General features: G+C 45.1%; 2 protein-coding genes across 3 annotated transcripts in view; one reads left to right on the forward strand and one right to left on the reverse strand.

Annotated features, from left to right (window-relative positions):
• The window catches only part of LOC145314679 (large ribosomal subunit protein bL20-like), a 184246-nt gene that overhangs the window by 30714 nt on the left and 138731 nt on the right, over positions 1-14801 (forward strand). The window lies entirely within an intron of this gene.
• Positions 1-14801, reverse strand: part of LOC145314677 (uncharacterized) — a 30837-nt gene that overhangs the window by 13898 nt on the left and 2138 nt on the right. The window contains exon 3 of the mRNA XM_080154691.1: positions 5275-5369. Within this exon, the coding sequence (XP_080010817.1) occupies positions 5275-5369 (95 nt within the window). The remainder of the gene's footprint in view (positions 1-5274; positions 5370-14801) is intronic.

Below are 14801 nucleotides of genomic sequence, written 5' to 3' on the forward strand. Positions count from 1 at the left end.
TTCACCACCCCCAGGGGCCTGTATCAATGGAAAAGGATGCCCTTTGGCCTGGCGACGGCACCGTCTGTCTATTCCAGGTTTATTGCAGGGGTCCTAAATCCACTAGGCACAGCCAACCTCCAGTCATACCTTGACGACGTCCTGACCTTCCATCAGGATACCTGGGCCCACCTGGCCCGGCTCCGAGAGGTCTTGGAAGCCCACCGTAGGGGAGGGATCCGCCTCAAGCCAGCCAAGACCAAGTTGTTCCGATCCAAGGTGGATTATCTGGGACACACCCTCAGCCGTGAGGGGATAGCCATGCAAGAGGACTATATTGACCGCATCTTGGACTGGCCAGCCCCTAGCACCCCCAAGGATTTGCTGGCGTTGCTGGGCTTCTTTGGATACTACCGCCTGTTCATCCCAGAGTATGCAGACCTCACCTACGAGATGAATCGGCAGAAGACGGCCAAGGCCCTAACCTGGACGCCTGAGATGGAAGCCCAGCTGCTGCAACTCAAGGACAAGTTCCGCCAGGCCCCCATCCGAGCGCCGCCCAGGTTTGATTTACCAGCAGTGTTCCAGCTCACCACAGATTTCAGCAGCCGCGCCATCTCTGCCATACTGAGTCAATGCCAGGAGGGCAAGGAGAGGCTGATTGCCGCCGTGGGGCGCAAGACAACCGACCCTGAGACGCGCTACCCGTCCTGGAAGGGAGAGATGGCCGCCATTATCTATGGGATCCGAAAATTCCACGGCATCTTGTCCTACCGCAGCTTCCAGATCAACACTGATTCCTCTGCCCTGCTACAGATGAAATCACTGAACACATCCACAGGGATGGTGGCCCGCTGGCAGGAGGAGCTAGCGGCCTTAGACTTTACCGTCTGCCACAGGCCTGGCACCCAGAATACCAACGCCGACGCCCTCAGCCGCCGGGAAGATGCCAACATGCCAACGGCTAGCGCCGAAGAATTAGCAGAGCAGGCTGAGTATATCCACAACCTTGGCCAGCTAGGGGAGGCCGCAGCTAGCCGGCCTCCTGCCGCCCGACTGGATTCAGCTAGAGTATTGGAAGCCCAGACACAGGACCCCCTCCTGCTCCGTGTCCGCCAATGGGTGGCTGATGGCAAGGCCCCAACCAAGGCTGAGCTGCGTGGCAAGGAACGAGACGAGCAGCAGTACGCCAGCCGCTTCCCAGCCCTGGGGCTTGACGAGCACGGCTGCCTCACCACCACTGACCAGACTCTGACAGGAGAGAGGACAAGATACCTGCTGCCTTCGGCCCTCCAGCAGGACGCGTTCTTTCTAGCCCATGGGACCCCCATGGCTGGGCACTTTGGGATGGACGCAACTATCGCCCGCGTTGCCATGCACTTCTGGTGGCCCAACCTGGCCCGTGACGTCCGCCTGATGGTACAAACCTGCCCTGAGTGTGTCCAGAAAGTTACCAAGGAGAGGCTGAAGCAGGGGATCCACGTGCCCTCCCGCCAGGGGTACCCACAGCAAGTCCTATTCATCGACCTGGTGGGGCCACTGCCAGAGACCCCAGCTGGGAACCGCTACATCCTCACCTGCCAAGATGGATTCAGCCGGTTTGTCAGCCTCTACGCCATCCCCAACAAGCGCACCCTCACGGTGGCTGAAGCCCTGTTGCACCGCCACCTGGCCACGTTCGGATGCCCCCTGAAGATCCATTCCGACAATGGAATGGAATTTACCGGCCAGGTATTCCAGGAACTGGCCTCCCGGCTCGAGATTGGCCTGACACATCCACCACCCTACAACCCGCAGTCCAACCGAGTGGAGAGGTTTCATAGGACGCTCAACACAGGCATGCGCCTGTTCCTAGACAGAGACGATAACAACTGGGAGCCACACCTGCCTGCCATCGCCTTTGCCTACAACACCAAGGCCTGCAGATCCACGGGTGTGACCCCGTTCCTGGCCTTCTTTGGGAGAGAGGCCAAACTTCCGGTGGACATGGTGCTACGGCTGCCAGAGACCGAATATGCTTCAGTTCCAGCCAACGTCCAAGCTCTGTTGCAGCGCTACTATGCAGTTTATGATGCCATCCAGCAGAAGGAGGAGGGAGCCATCAGGAGGAGCGCGGCAGCTTACGAAGGCACGGCCAAGTATGAGGTTGGAGACTTGGTCTGATACCTGGCCCCCCGCCTGGTGCCAGGGAAGGCAGCCAAGATTACCAAGAGATGGACTGGCCCCTGGAAAGTAGTGAGGAAAGCTACAGAAGTCCATTATGTCATTAAACCTGCCTCTCCAGTAGCCAGGATCTCAGAAGTTACCGCGCATGTAGGCCGACTGCGCAAATACACTGGAGATGTGACTGCCCACCAGATCCCAGAAGACATCCAAGTTGACGTGGACGGCGACGAGGATGCCACCGAGCTGCCAGTTGGAGCGGCGGCGCCCGCAGCTAGCAACCCAGGAGAGTTCCCAGTGCACCAGCCAGCCGCAGCCGCCCCACAGCCTAGCGGCCAAGATCGTGACCCAGTGGAGGAAAACCTGCAGGAGCAGCCCAACGAACCACCGCCGCCGCCGCCCGCTCCAGAGCCACTCAGAGATGCCATCTGGAACCCTGACGCAGACATGGAGAACCTGCCAGCCAGCAGCGAGCCTGTAGGAGAAGAGCCAGCCACTGCGATGGAAGAGGCCGCCCCAGAAGAAGAAGAAGAAGCCATGTGCCCCCTGCTGATGACAGCCATCCCCATCCGGGTAGGAGCTAGGAGGCCAAGCAACCTGAATCAAGCAGGCGCCCCCATGGAATTCTATGCGCCCTTTGCCATCACCATTCCACCCTTAGGAACCACCAGAGTCTGCCTAGGCCTCCGTGTCCAGCTACCAGCCGCGACAGAACTGATCCTGCAGACGAGGCAAAATTTCCAGCGGCGAGGCCTGGCCGTTGCCAACCCACGCCTAGAAGCCAACCAGGAGCTGACAATGCTGATCACCAACCACAGTCAGACCGAGCAACGAGTGTCCCAGGGAGCCTGTGTAGCCCGAGCTGTCCTCCATCGAGCTGTGCCCCAAGAACTGCCTGTCCGGCGCATGAGCCGGCTGTCGTATCCCCAGGTTCAAGGCCTGGTGGCTCAGGAGCCACGCAACCCTTGAAGGGGAGGTTGTGGTAATACGACACCCAGACGGACAGGCCGTTTACAGAGTTGCTTCACTTTGACTTATGATAACAAACCCCCCGCACTAATCCTATTATATCACTATCCATCTCATGACCGCTGTTAACCCCGCACCCAGCGGTCAAACTAGCCTGCCTAAATGTGGGGAGGGGACTTGAACATGCAACTATCACGAGTCCCTCATGCGCTTATATAATCGGGAGGCACTGCCTCCCCTTTTACCACCGTTGCCCCCACAGCCTGTCTACCGTCGGGCGCTAAGCCCTAGCGCCCCACACCCCCTTCAAACCTAACCATTGTTATATTTTGTTGTATATATATAGTAAACATAACTTGTAAATATTATTCAGTTTAAATATATAATTTCTGTATGATTGAATCCTGCTTGTTTGTTTGGTAGAATACTTAAAGGCTAGGGCTCGTTGAATCCGAACTCGTTACCCCGTGGGCCGAGAACGCTCGGCTTACCAGAAAAACCCTTTCAAGTTTTTAGGCCAACAAATAGAAGAACCAGTTTAAAATATTGTGGGTCAGTATAATTACAGTCCAATGTCCCCTCCCTCCCTGCATATGAAAAGATGAGCTTTTGTAATTAACCCTTTAATTGCACGAACTTTTTCTTTATATCCTAACTAAGCAACTTAGTGGTCAATGTAAAATGTTTGGCCATAATATTACCAATATACTGCCTAATACTTTTAATAATAATGTCATACGCCTAACAGAATTACTAATGTTTATTTAATAACTTACAAATAAGAGGTCGAAAGTTTTGACAAATAAAAGAACTAAATGTTAATATAAAAACTAAAAGAAACTAACTAAAACAAGAGAAACTTTATTGGTTAATAGTTTCAATTTATTTGCAGAAACTTTTTGCAAGCTAATCCAATCTGTAATTCAATTTTATCTTTAATTTAATATTAAATAAGTAAGGATATTTATTACAGAAAAGACGTTTGGTATTATAAAGGGCGTGCGGAAGGGATGCCAATGCTGCCATTATTACTTAAATTGGAGATATCTGTCTTTTCCTTTTCTAACTCCCCTCCCCAATGGTAAAACCCTTTGCATGCCACTTAGTATTCTCTAGATGTTGATTTCATAAGTTTAAAACTTTAAGATTTACATAAAGTATAAAAATGGCTGAAATTTTGAAGCATGATAAAAAAATTCGGAAAAAGGTCTTTATTTATGTAAGAAATTTGAAGAACAAAAGTATTATGTTGATTAGTTTAAAAAAGACTCCATGATAAATAGAAAATTATAAATTATAATTATCTATAAAAGCATTTTTTCATTTACTAGTTCATTTTATAACACTAGTTGTTTCATCTTATAAAATCATGTTTTTGAATAGTTTGTTACTTATCTGGAGCCAATTTCAATACAATTTAAATTTAAAATGGTAGTTAAAAAATGTTCATTCTTATAAACCACACCAATATTATACACATACAACAGTCAGTTACATGATTGGTCTGCAGTGTATTGGATCATCTTTCCTAATCTTTTAGCCAATAATTTTAATCTACATATGGAATTATTATGTTTATCGTCATTGGAGATGTACATCAATTTATCGTCCATCGTCTTTTCCCTTCAGATCACTGCATTTGCTCTAACACACTCACCCAATACATAATGATCCATTAATGTATCTAGCTCCCAAAGAAAAGAAAAAAAAACGCTGTCAAACGTTTAGTTTCCAATATCAATTTTAAAATAAATTGAAAAACTATAAAATATTCTCACACTCAATAACTTTTAAAATATAAATTTTTTAGTTATGAAAAAAAATCAGCAAAAACTTTTGATTTTAAAAGTACGGTAACCTGTTATAGAATAATGTTATAAGAAAAAACTACGCCCCTAGTATCTAGGGAATCTGTATTAGAAGGGCAGAAGAGTATGAAAATATTGAAGTTAATTTTCCATTTCATATTCGTATAATAATACTATTATTACATTAAATTAATACTATCGGCTACGCCCCTAGGGACACTTCATTTGAAAGGAAAATTACATAAGTTCAGCGGATAGCGAGATCCTAAGCTAGAGACAAAAAAGCTTACTACTTTATAGTTTATATAAATAGACATTCTTTTAATTTTAAATATATCATGGAAAATGCAATCACCTTGAAAGTCCAGAAGGAACTGATATGATTCTCATCTGAGCAGGTTCATGGGAAGGGGTGAAACATTCAGTATTCTTTTTTGGCCGGTTTTTATCCTGAAATAACACATTTTTATATTGGCTTGAAAAATCCTTCATTTCATTATTTAGATATTTGTTCTTGTTATATTTCATATACTAGCAACTAAGCACTTAGGTGCCTTTTTGGTTTGGGGGGGGGGGGGAGGAAGGGTATTTTTTTAGGGTAGATTTCTTTTGTAAGGGAACCCTCTCACAAATAAGTCATAATGTGGCAAGACGGCAGTATACGGACAAACCTTTCATAGAGTTGCTATGCTGTGGCTTATCAAATTGCAACCCAGCACTAATCCTATTATCACCATTTCACCCTGCCCCTCCCGGGCCTTGCCGATACATCACAGCAGCGGTCAAATTGGACATCGGACGCCCCTGGTGCCAGGCCCGTCAAGTCGCGGCTGGCCACCACCGAGCCCGAGTCTGCCAAGTCACGGCCAGATGTTCCCGGTGCCGAGCCCGTCCAATTACGGTCGGCCAACCGTGACGACACGGAACATGAACCGAGCCACAAGGAGCCGCTGCCGGGCCCGAACCCAGACTCATCCCATGTCGGTGAGCGCGGAACCCACCGGGTGGACACGGCCCTCACCGCCAGCAAGGGAACTAACCTGTCGGCTGTGACCCTTCTACCTGTACCAGACACGGCCGCAGTAGAATCACCCACAGCCTTCCCGGAGAACGATTGCCTCCCAGAAGCCTCCCCGACTGAGGATACTGTCATCAATGGCCAACCGTGTCCTCCCGGATCCACCCCTGAGTGCTCCTACCAAGCTGAGCCCGTCAAGTCGCGGCCGGCTTGAACCCCATGTTCCCCTTGCACAGGCGCGCGGCCCTGCTGATCACGGCCAAGCAAGTCACCCTACTGGCCTGCAGCCTCACGATGGTCTCCGTCCAACTACTTGGCCGACACCTTCAGGCCGCAATCCGCTTGGCTGCCCCAGCGCAGCAGGTTGGGGAGCACTACCTCCCACTGGATGCTGGCCTTCCTGTGGCTAGGAAGCTAGTCAAGCCTGATGTTCTGGGGGTTTCCACCAATCCACCCCAACGCCTACATGCCAGGGGAGAACCTGTAGGACTCCAGGCAGACCTGGAGCTGGACAAGACTGAATTCTGGGAGACAGACCCCATGCTCAAGATTGGGGGACCAAGTGCTCCAGAACAATGCCAGGACATCAACTACCCTTTTAACCCAGGAGGATGGAAGCTTCAGCCCGATACAGCCCAGGTTCATAGGAAGAGGCCATCTCCCGGCACTAGGAGTAAGGGGGAGCCAACCCCCCTGAGGAGAATCCAGGCCCCCACAGGATCAAGGCCTGGGGAGGACCCCTACCACAAGCCTCAGGACTGCCCGCCGGGAAAGCTACCTGTAACATCAACCCCGTACGGTAGGGTTGCCCCCGGAGGCCCTGTTGCAACCATGTCCTTTCACTCGGACCTGCCACTACCTGGTCACCTGGCCCAGCTTATCGCTGGCCTTGGGCAAATGAGACATCCCACCGTGCAGCAAGAAGTCAGGGATGGCCAGCTTTGGACCCTCAACCACCTGGCATCAATGACCACCGCCTGGCTGCCGGTCATCGTATTGTTAATGTTGAGTGGTTGTACCTGGCTCTTACCCCTACATCTCTCAATATTCTTACAAATGTTCACTCAGATTAGAAAGTCAGCGATTGAGTACAGCAGCTGAGGTATATGGCAGCGTAGGAGAGTCCAGGCATCCAGCCCGTTGTCATATCCGGTGCCATCACAGAGACCCAGAAGATCCCCTGACCAAGGCTCAGGGGGTTCGAACCCATGCCAGAGAATTGGTTGCCTACAAGAGAGGTACCAGACCTCCAGGACGGGCCAGAGGCCACCAGAGGTTGAGCACCAGGCCGGCCCCAAGCAGCTGCCGGCCATTGCAGCATCTCAACCTGCCCTGACCCATGTCACCACCAAGGAGAGGAGAAGGGCAACGAACGTTGACGCCACGGAGAGACCAGACCTACCGTACGAGCCAAGAGAAGAAGTGACCACCATTGCCCCCAGGAAACCAGCCAATGGGGCTCTGCCGGAAGTCGGAGACCTTGCTGGGACGCTGGGGCCCCAGCCAGATGAATCGAAGGAGACTTTAGCTGTAGCCACCGCCCCCAGCTGTGGACTGGGTCAGAGGTGCAAGGGGATATCAGAACACCACTCCCCAAGAGGCCTAGAGGCCCCTGTGAGACGACTGGCCACCTGCCTCTGCACAGACCCAGTAGCAACCAACCTGCCTGTTCCTGGGAAGGATTCACAAATTCTACCCTCAACTGCCAACGAGGGGTCACCAAGAAGAACTTGCCAGCCAGGGGAGACCTTCCACAACCTATGCCTCCAGCTGAGAATGTGTGGGAACCAGGAATACCGACATCAGTCACCTCCAGCAAACTGGAAGAAGCCGCCCAGAGAGAGAGAGGAGATGCACCCAGTAACGAGTCCAACGGCCAAAGACCTTGTCCTAGCCCAGAGGGAGACAGAGTGCCAGATCACCTCCCGGCTAGGGGAGAGAGCTCAGGATGCGATACCTTTAGTCCCCTCCCAGCAGGGACTGGGGAGCTGTCTGCCCAGATACCGGCCAGATCCCCGCCGGACCTCCAGACTGGCGCTGATCCCCGACACAGAGAACTGGCCTACCCCTACACTGAAGATCTAACTGCCGGTCTCCTACCTACCCCTGTCCACGACAACCCTAGGGGAGACAAGGTGGCCGCCAAACTGCCACCACCACCTGCCAGCGTTGTCCGAGACCCTGGAAGCTGGATACTCCTGGACCAGTCCAATGGTGGAACGGTTGCGGCAACCTTACCAGCTAGCAGTCAACTTGGAACCCCGGACCAACTGCCCCTGTACCAACCAGCCGAAGTCACTGTCCTGCCACCGCCAGCTGTGGACAGGAGTCTGACCAGCAACCCTACAGGAGGAGGAGAGCAGTCGGGGCCTGCGCCTGCACCGCCAATGGGTGCTATATGTAATCCCACAGACGAACTAGAGTTTGAGATACCTGAGGACCAGACCAACCACCCTGGAGGAGAAGAAGAGAACCTGACCAGCCAACCTGCAGAACTGGGAACAGTCCCTCCGGCGCTATGGAACCCAGATGCTGACATGGAGCTCCTACCTGCCAGCAGCGAGCCCCCAGGGAGAGAAGTTGCCACCGAGATGGAAGTAGCGGCCCCCGAGGGCGAAGCGGAAGCGATGTGCCCCCTCCAGATGACAGCCATCCCCATCCAGGTAGGAGCCAAGAGGCCGAGTGACCTGGACAAGACAGGCGCCCCTATGGAGTTCTACGCGCCTACTACCATCGTTGTCCCTCCTCTGGGAGCCTCTAGAGTGAGCCTGGGTCTCCGTGTCCAGCTGCCCGCTGAGACAGAGATAGTTCTGCAGACAAGGCCTAACTTCCAACGCCGAGGCCTGGCCGTCACCAACCCTCAGCTGGGAGCCAACCGGGAGTTGACCATGCTGATATCCAACCACAGTCAGACTGAGCAATGAGTTTCCCGAGGGGCCTGTGTAGCCCGAGCTGTCCTACACCGCGCTGTGCCCCAGGGAGAATCTGCCGTCCCCCACGGTTCAAGGCCTGATGTCCCGGTGGTCCCGCAGCCCTTGAAGGGGAGGATGTGGTAAGACGGCAGTATACGGACAAACCTTTCATAGAGTTGCTATGCTGTGGCTTATCAAATTGCAACCCAGCACTAATCCTATTATCACCATTTCACCCTGCCCCTCCGGGGCCTTGCCGTAAATCACAAGCAGCGGTCAAATTGGACGTCACATCTCTAATAGTGGGAGGAGCGCGGCCCCTCTACAACCCCAGGCCCCAGTTACCTGCCTTGCCGGGAGATGTCTACACCCCCTTGCCGCAGCCGGACCTTCCCCTTTCTCTGCCATCACCTGCCTACCCCAAGGAGGCAGCCTTCCCTCCTACCTTTGCGCCTGTGGACACAGCCCCCAGCTCAAAGGAACCCATCACCAGCTACCCCTCATCATCTATTATTATACTTCTATTTGCTATATAAACCTGTATATCTTTTGTAATGAATCAGTTCAAAATATATCCTTTAATCAGTAACTCCTTGCAGTTATTTATTGGTAGGATCTTTAAGGCTAGGGGCTCGTTTGAAGCGAACTCGCTCAGTAGGGTTGAACTGCTTCACCCCTACCACAATAAAACTTCTCTGGAATTTTAAGTAGCTTTACTGTATGTGAAAAGCATATCGATTGTAAAACAGACAGACAGACATACTTTTTTATAACAGGATTTGTTTCTTAAAATACTAAACTAACATATTATAAATCCTAATATTATTCATAGAAAATAAACAAGCCTTTTCAAAATTTGGAATAAGATTAACAACACGTAAAATCTTTACATTAAAAATTATACCTACAAAATATTCATTGATTAAACTTTTCTAAAATAAGTTTTGATTTTTTATGCTTACGCTCTTTTAAAAAGCAGAAAAAATTGTCTATGTTTAACCAGACATACTTGATGTATTTCTAAGGATTTTATTCAAATTCTATGTGTTAAATCTTAAAGGGATATATTTCCAAAGAAAGGTCTAGCAGTGATATTTTGGTGCTTTCCCTCAAAGTGTCCAGTTAAAACAGAAACCTAACCCATTTGAAAAAAAAGACAATAGGTTATTTTTTTATTGATGATTAACCTCTGAGTGGGAATCTAATCCTGCCGGGCTAACCTGTACCTAATATAACCTTACCTAGCCTAAAGTAAAACATTAGCACACAAAAACTTCCGACGCACTTATTTTCATTTTGTTGGAGAGGGGTATTTTTATACCCATACTTCCTTTCTAGAACCTATTACCAAAGCCATAGGTAATATTGGTGACCATAAAGATAAAGACGTCTATGAGTGGGGGTAAGGAGTGTTTAACCCCCTTAAACTTAAAAAAAACACCTCATTTTAACACCATCTTTTTAAAAAAAACATTAGATTACCCCCCTCAAACCTTTGAAGCCCCTCATTTTACCCCTCTTTAAAATTAAAAAGCTTGGACATCCCTGCATAATATTTATAGAAAGATATTCATATTGATAGAATGTTAGAAAAAAGTGCAGGGTAGCTTCCAAACAGAGAAATCCTTGCAGAGGAAATATTTGCAGTTTTAATGGTTTGCATAAGACTCAGACATCTTAAGGGGTAAGACAATAGACGATAAATGAATATCCATCCCCAATAATTATAAGCAAAATTACCCCTTTTTGTAGTTAAAACATGTAAGAAAGTGCAGGGCAGCCTCCAGACAGAGAAATCCTTGTAGAGGAAATATTTGCAGTTTTAATGGTTTGCATAAGACTCAGACATCTTAAGGGGTAAGACAATAGACGATAAATGAATATCCATCCCCAATAATTATAAGCAAAATTACCCCTTTTTGTAGTTAAAACATGTAAGAAAGTGCAGGGCAGCCTCCAGACAGAGAAATCTTTGTAGAGGAAATATTTGCAGTTTTAATGGTTTCCATAAGACTCAGAGTAATTAAGGGATAAGACAATAGACGATAAATGGATATACATCCCCAATATTAATAAGCAAAATTACCCCTATTGTAGTTAATATTACAGGTTGATAAAATGTTATAAAAGTGCAGGGCAACCTCCAAACAGAGAAATCCTTGTAGAGGAAATATTTGCAGTTTTAAAGGTTTCCATAAGACTCAGAGATCTTAAGGGATAAGATAATAGACGATAAATGGATATCCATCCCCAATAATAATAAGCAAAATTACCCCTTATGTAGTTAAAACATGTTAGAAAGTGCAGGGCAGCCTCCAGACAGAGAAATCCTTGCAGAGGAAATTATTTGCAGTTTAAATGGTTTCCATAAGACTCAGACATCTTAATGAATAAGACAATAAACGATAAATGGATATGCATCCCCAATACCTAATGTTAAGCAATATTTGCAATATATAGGAAATATTTGCAGTTTTAATGGTTTCCATAAGACTCAGAGTTCTTAAGGGATAAGACAATAGACGATAAATTGATATCCATCCCCAATAACAATAAGCAAAATTACCCCTTATGTAGTTAAAACAAGTTAGAAAGTGCAGGGCAGCCTCCAGACAGAGAAATCTTTGTAGAGGGAATATTTGCAGTTTTAATGGTTTCCATAAGAATCAGAGATCTTAAGGGATAAGACAATAGACGATAAATGGATATCCATCCCCAATAATGTTAAGCAAAGTTAACCCTTTTGTAGTTAAAACATGTTAGAAAGTGAAGGGCAGCCTCCAGACAGAGAAATCCTTGCAGAGGAAATTATTTGCAGTTTAAATGGTTTGCATAAGACTAAACTTCAATTCTAGAATATAGAAACTCAGAATTTATGAAGAAAACAATTCGACATAAAAATAGATTTATCACATAACATTTAGACATACTGTGGTATTCGCCACCCCTAAGCCCTAAGTATATAGTAACTTTGCTTCCAACTTGTGGGCGGTCCGAGAGATCTCCCCTGAGTAGGAGGTGGGGCCATTTGAAACCCCCCCCCCCTGTATTAAAGTATTTATAGTTTGACAACCCTATTGTGTTTAATCTGATTATCTTGCTTTTACCCACCCCTTCCAGGGATGGGGGATAAATATTGCCTATTATGCTTATTGTGTGTATATATTTGTAACCTCTGATTTTCGTATTAATCATTCCAATCTATGCATTGACCATTTTGTTGTATTATAAATTAGTATCTTGTGAGCTCTGAATAAAGTAACATCCCAAATTTATATTCTGTTTGTTATTTGGTGATTCATAGAGAATAACAGCTTCTCTATAACTACACTTGTCCACGTCTGTTCACACCGCCGTAATACCCGGACTCGGGAAGCGGCTGACAAACTCCGGCCACTACCACAATACATAATGGTGTTTTTAGTACAGAAGCTCGTTAATATAAATAGTAGTCAGGAAATTAAAATAACGGATATACAAGAAGGTAATCATCAAAGCATCTATCTTAACTACAAGCCACAGCAATGGACAGACTGATAATGAAAGGTATAATGTTTGTGCTTTGCTCTTAGGTCATGAGAATATTGACTAAAAATTTAATTTGCATTCCCCTCAAAACACCTTACGAGCTAAAAAACCAACCATCCTCTTAATTTTTAAATAAATTAGAATTGAGGGGGTAATTAAAGGGAGAGTTTATTTGACTTAGTGACAAAACCCTGCGGGGCTTTTAATTGCGGTGTTACCCTATACACAATATAATATTATTTTCAATTTAATTCAAAATAAGGTGGGGGATGGGGGTTCTATGCTCGACTAGGCTTTTGAGGGAAACCGCTCGAAATTTAAATCAAATATAGGTTATACAATATTATTTGGTATTGTTATCAATAAGAATCCTTAAATTCCTGGTATGAATTTATTTAAGGAGGAGGTAAACCGATTTGGCTGCTAGAGGGCTGTGTGTGTGTGTGTGTGTTAGAGGGCTTACAAACTTTTATCTTTTGAAAGCATTACTTCCAATTCTATTGTTGTGGATAGACAAACAAACCTTTGAATATTTTATATAAATTCAATGATTTTTAGGGAGGGAGGGGATATTGGACTGTAAATTATACTTGTACCCAAAGTTTTACATCAACGTCATATTATTCGAAGGCTCAAAAACTTTGGGTTCTATTATTAAATTTTGATTGGTAAAAACCAAACTTTTCAATCAATTTTATTCTACAGTAGGGGTATTTTTTTATCATTGGGTATGGATAATGTATATCAATTTATTGTCAATTGTCTTATCCCTGGACCCTTAAAATCCCTGATAATATCAGACAAAGTTAAGATTGAAATATATAGAAAGGATTTTTCTGTGTCTTTTCCTTACTTATGAAATTTATGTACTTCTTGAAAGCATGACTGTGCTTCAATAGAATTTTTAAAAGCGAAGCTTTTCTATAATTAGGGTCGGTCCGTCCGTCCGTCCGTAACGGATAGCTTTTTTCGTTAATTTAGGCATGTTAGAATTATCCTATCGATTTTAAATTTTGCATGGTGATTGCTTTAGAAAGCATAGCAACTCTATAATCATCACCAAAATGTCAGTACGTTCATTTTAAACATGTTGATTTTTTACTTTTTTAACAACAAATTTTTATGTGATCTAATCAACCGATTGATCTGATTTTTGGTATATTGATTCCTGGGACAACAAAGTATAATGTAATAAGCGAAGCAACTCTATAATCAAGTCCTAAAAATGTAAGTATGTCCATAAACATTATCCTGAATCAAGCAGTTTTTCAACAAATTTACTTACAATTTTGCTTTGACTCTTACACATTAATATTATGATTATTCAGTTCTGACACTATACAAGTGTTAATGTCCGTTTGTCCTATCGTTTCAGTGCTTCGCTTTTATGGATGTTGTGATCCTTGTTAGATATATAAAAAGTTTTAGGTAGCATGTAAAATTTGACTTCTTGACAAAGGTTGTCAAATCAAATGTATGATTATTTCATCCTTATCTGAAAAAAAAAGAACAAAGATATCTGTGTGTGTGTGTGTGTTTTAAAGATCTAGTTAACAGCAAAAACAATATGATTCTCCTTTACAGTGAAGCCTTTAATAGATTAGAGATTAGTTTTTAACAATTTTGGTGGAGGGTAGGTAACTCCACCCTCCAAAGAACAATTGCCTATATAAACAAACTTCACCCCATCCCCCCACTTTTTTGTTTTAAAAATTCAAATTGAAATTGTCGGTTCGATAAACTGTGAAAAGATGGTGAAAGTTAACAAAGAACAGAAAAACAAAAAAAATCCAAGGAAAAAAGAAAATTTTAATATAGGAACTGTCATTTATGTCAGGATTATACCTGGAGTTAGATAGAGTGTGTATGTGTGTGTTTATGTGTGTGCATGTGTCTCTATGTTTGTGTTTATGTTTGTGTTTGTGTGTGTTTAATGTGCTGCATACTGTTTCAAATTATTGGAGAATAAATAAAGGGTTCTACCCTTACAGCCAAAATAAATGTTTAATTCTGGGATTCGAACATATTTTCGTCACCAATGAGTTAATCTTACAAGCGACACCATCGAAAAAATCCCTATTTAATTTTAAAAAAATATTAATCCCATTGTTTTGCTAATTCAAGTGTTTAAAATTGAAGTTATATTGATGGAATAACTGTATATTAACCATTACTTGAATGCATATCTAAAATCTAAAATCTCTCCTGAGCTGCTGAGAGATCATACTTTATACACTTGAGACTTTAAGGTTTAGATACACAAGAATGTATTTGTGTAGTTTAGACTTAACAAAGGCGTTTGATACAATATTAACAGCTCTTTTTTTTTACTTAAAATTTTCATTTTAATTAATAGATTTTCAAGATTTTTTGATGTAAATTATTGGCCTCAAAACAAACTTTTCTTGAGTTAGGTTAGGTTAA

Source organism: Acartia tonsa, chromosome 3 (assembly GCF_053477335.1).
Source record: "Acartia tonsa isolate MP-2025a chromosome 3, ASM5347733v1, whole genome shotgun sequence".
In the NCBI taxonomy this organism is placed as follows: domain Eukaryota; kingdom Metazoa; phylum Arthropoda; class Copepoda; order Calanoida; family Acartiidae; genus Acartia; species Acartia tonsa.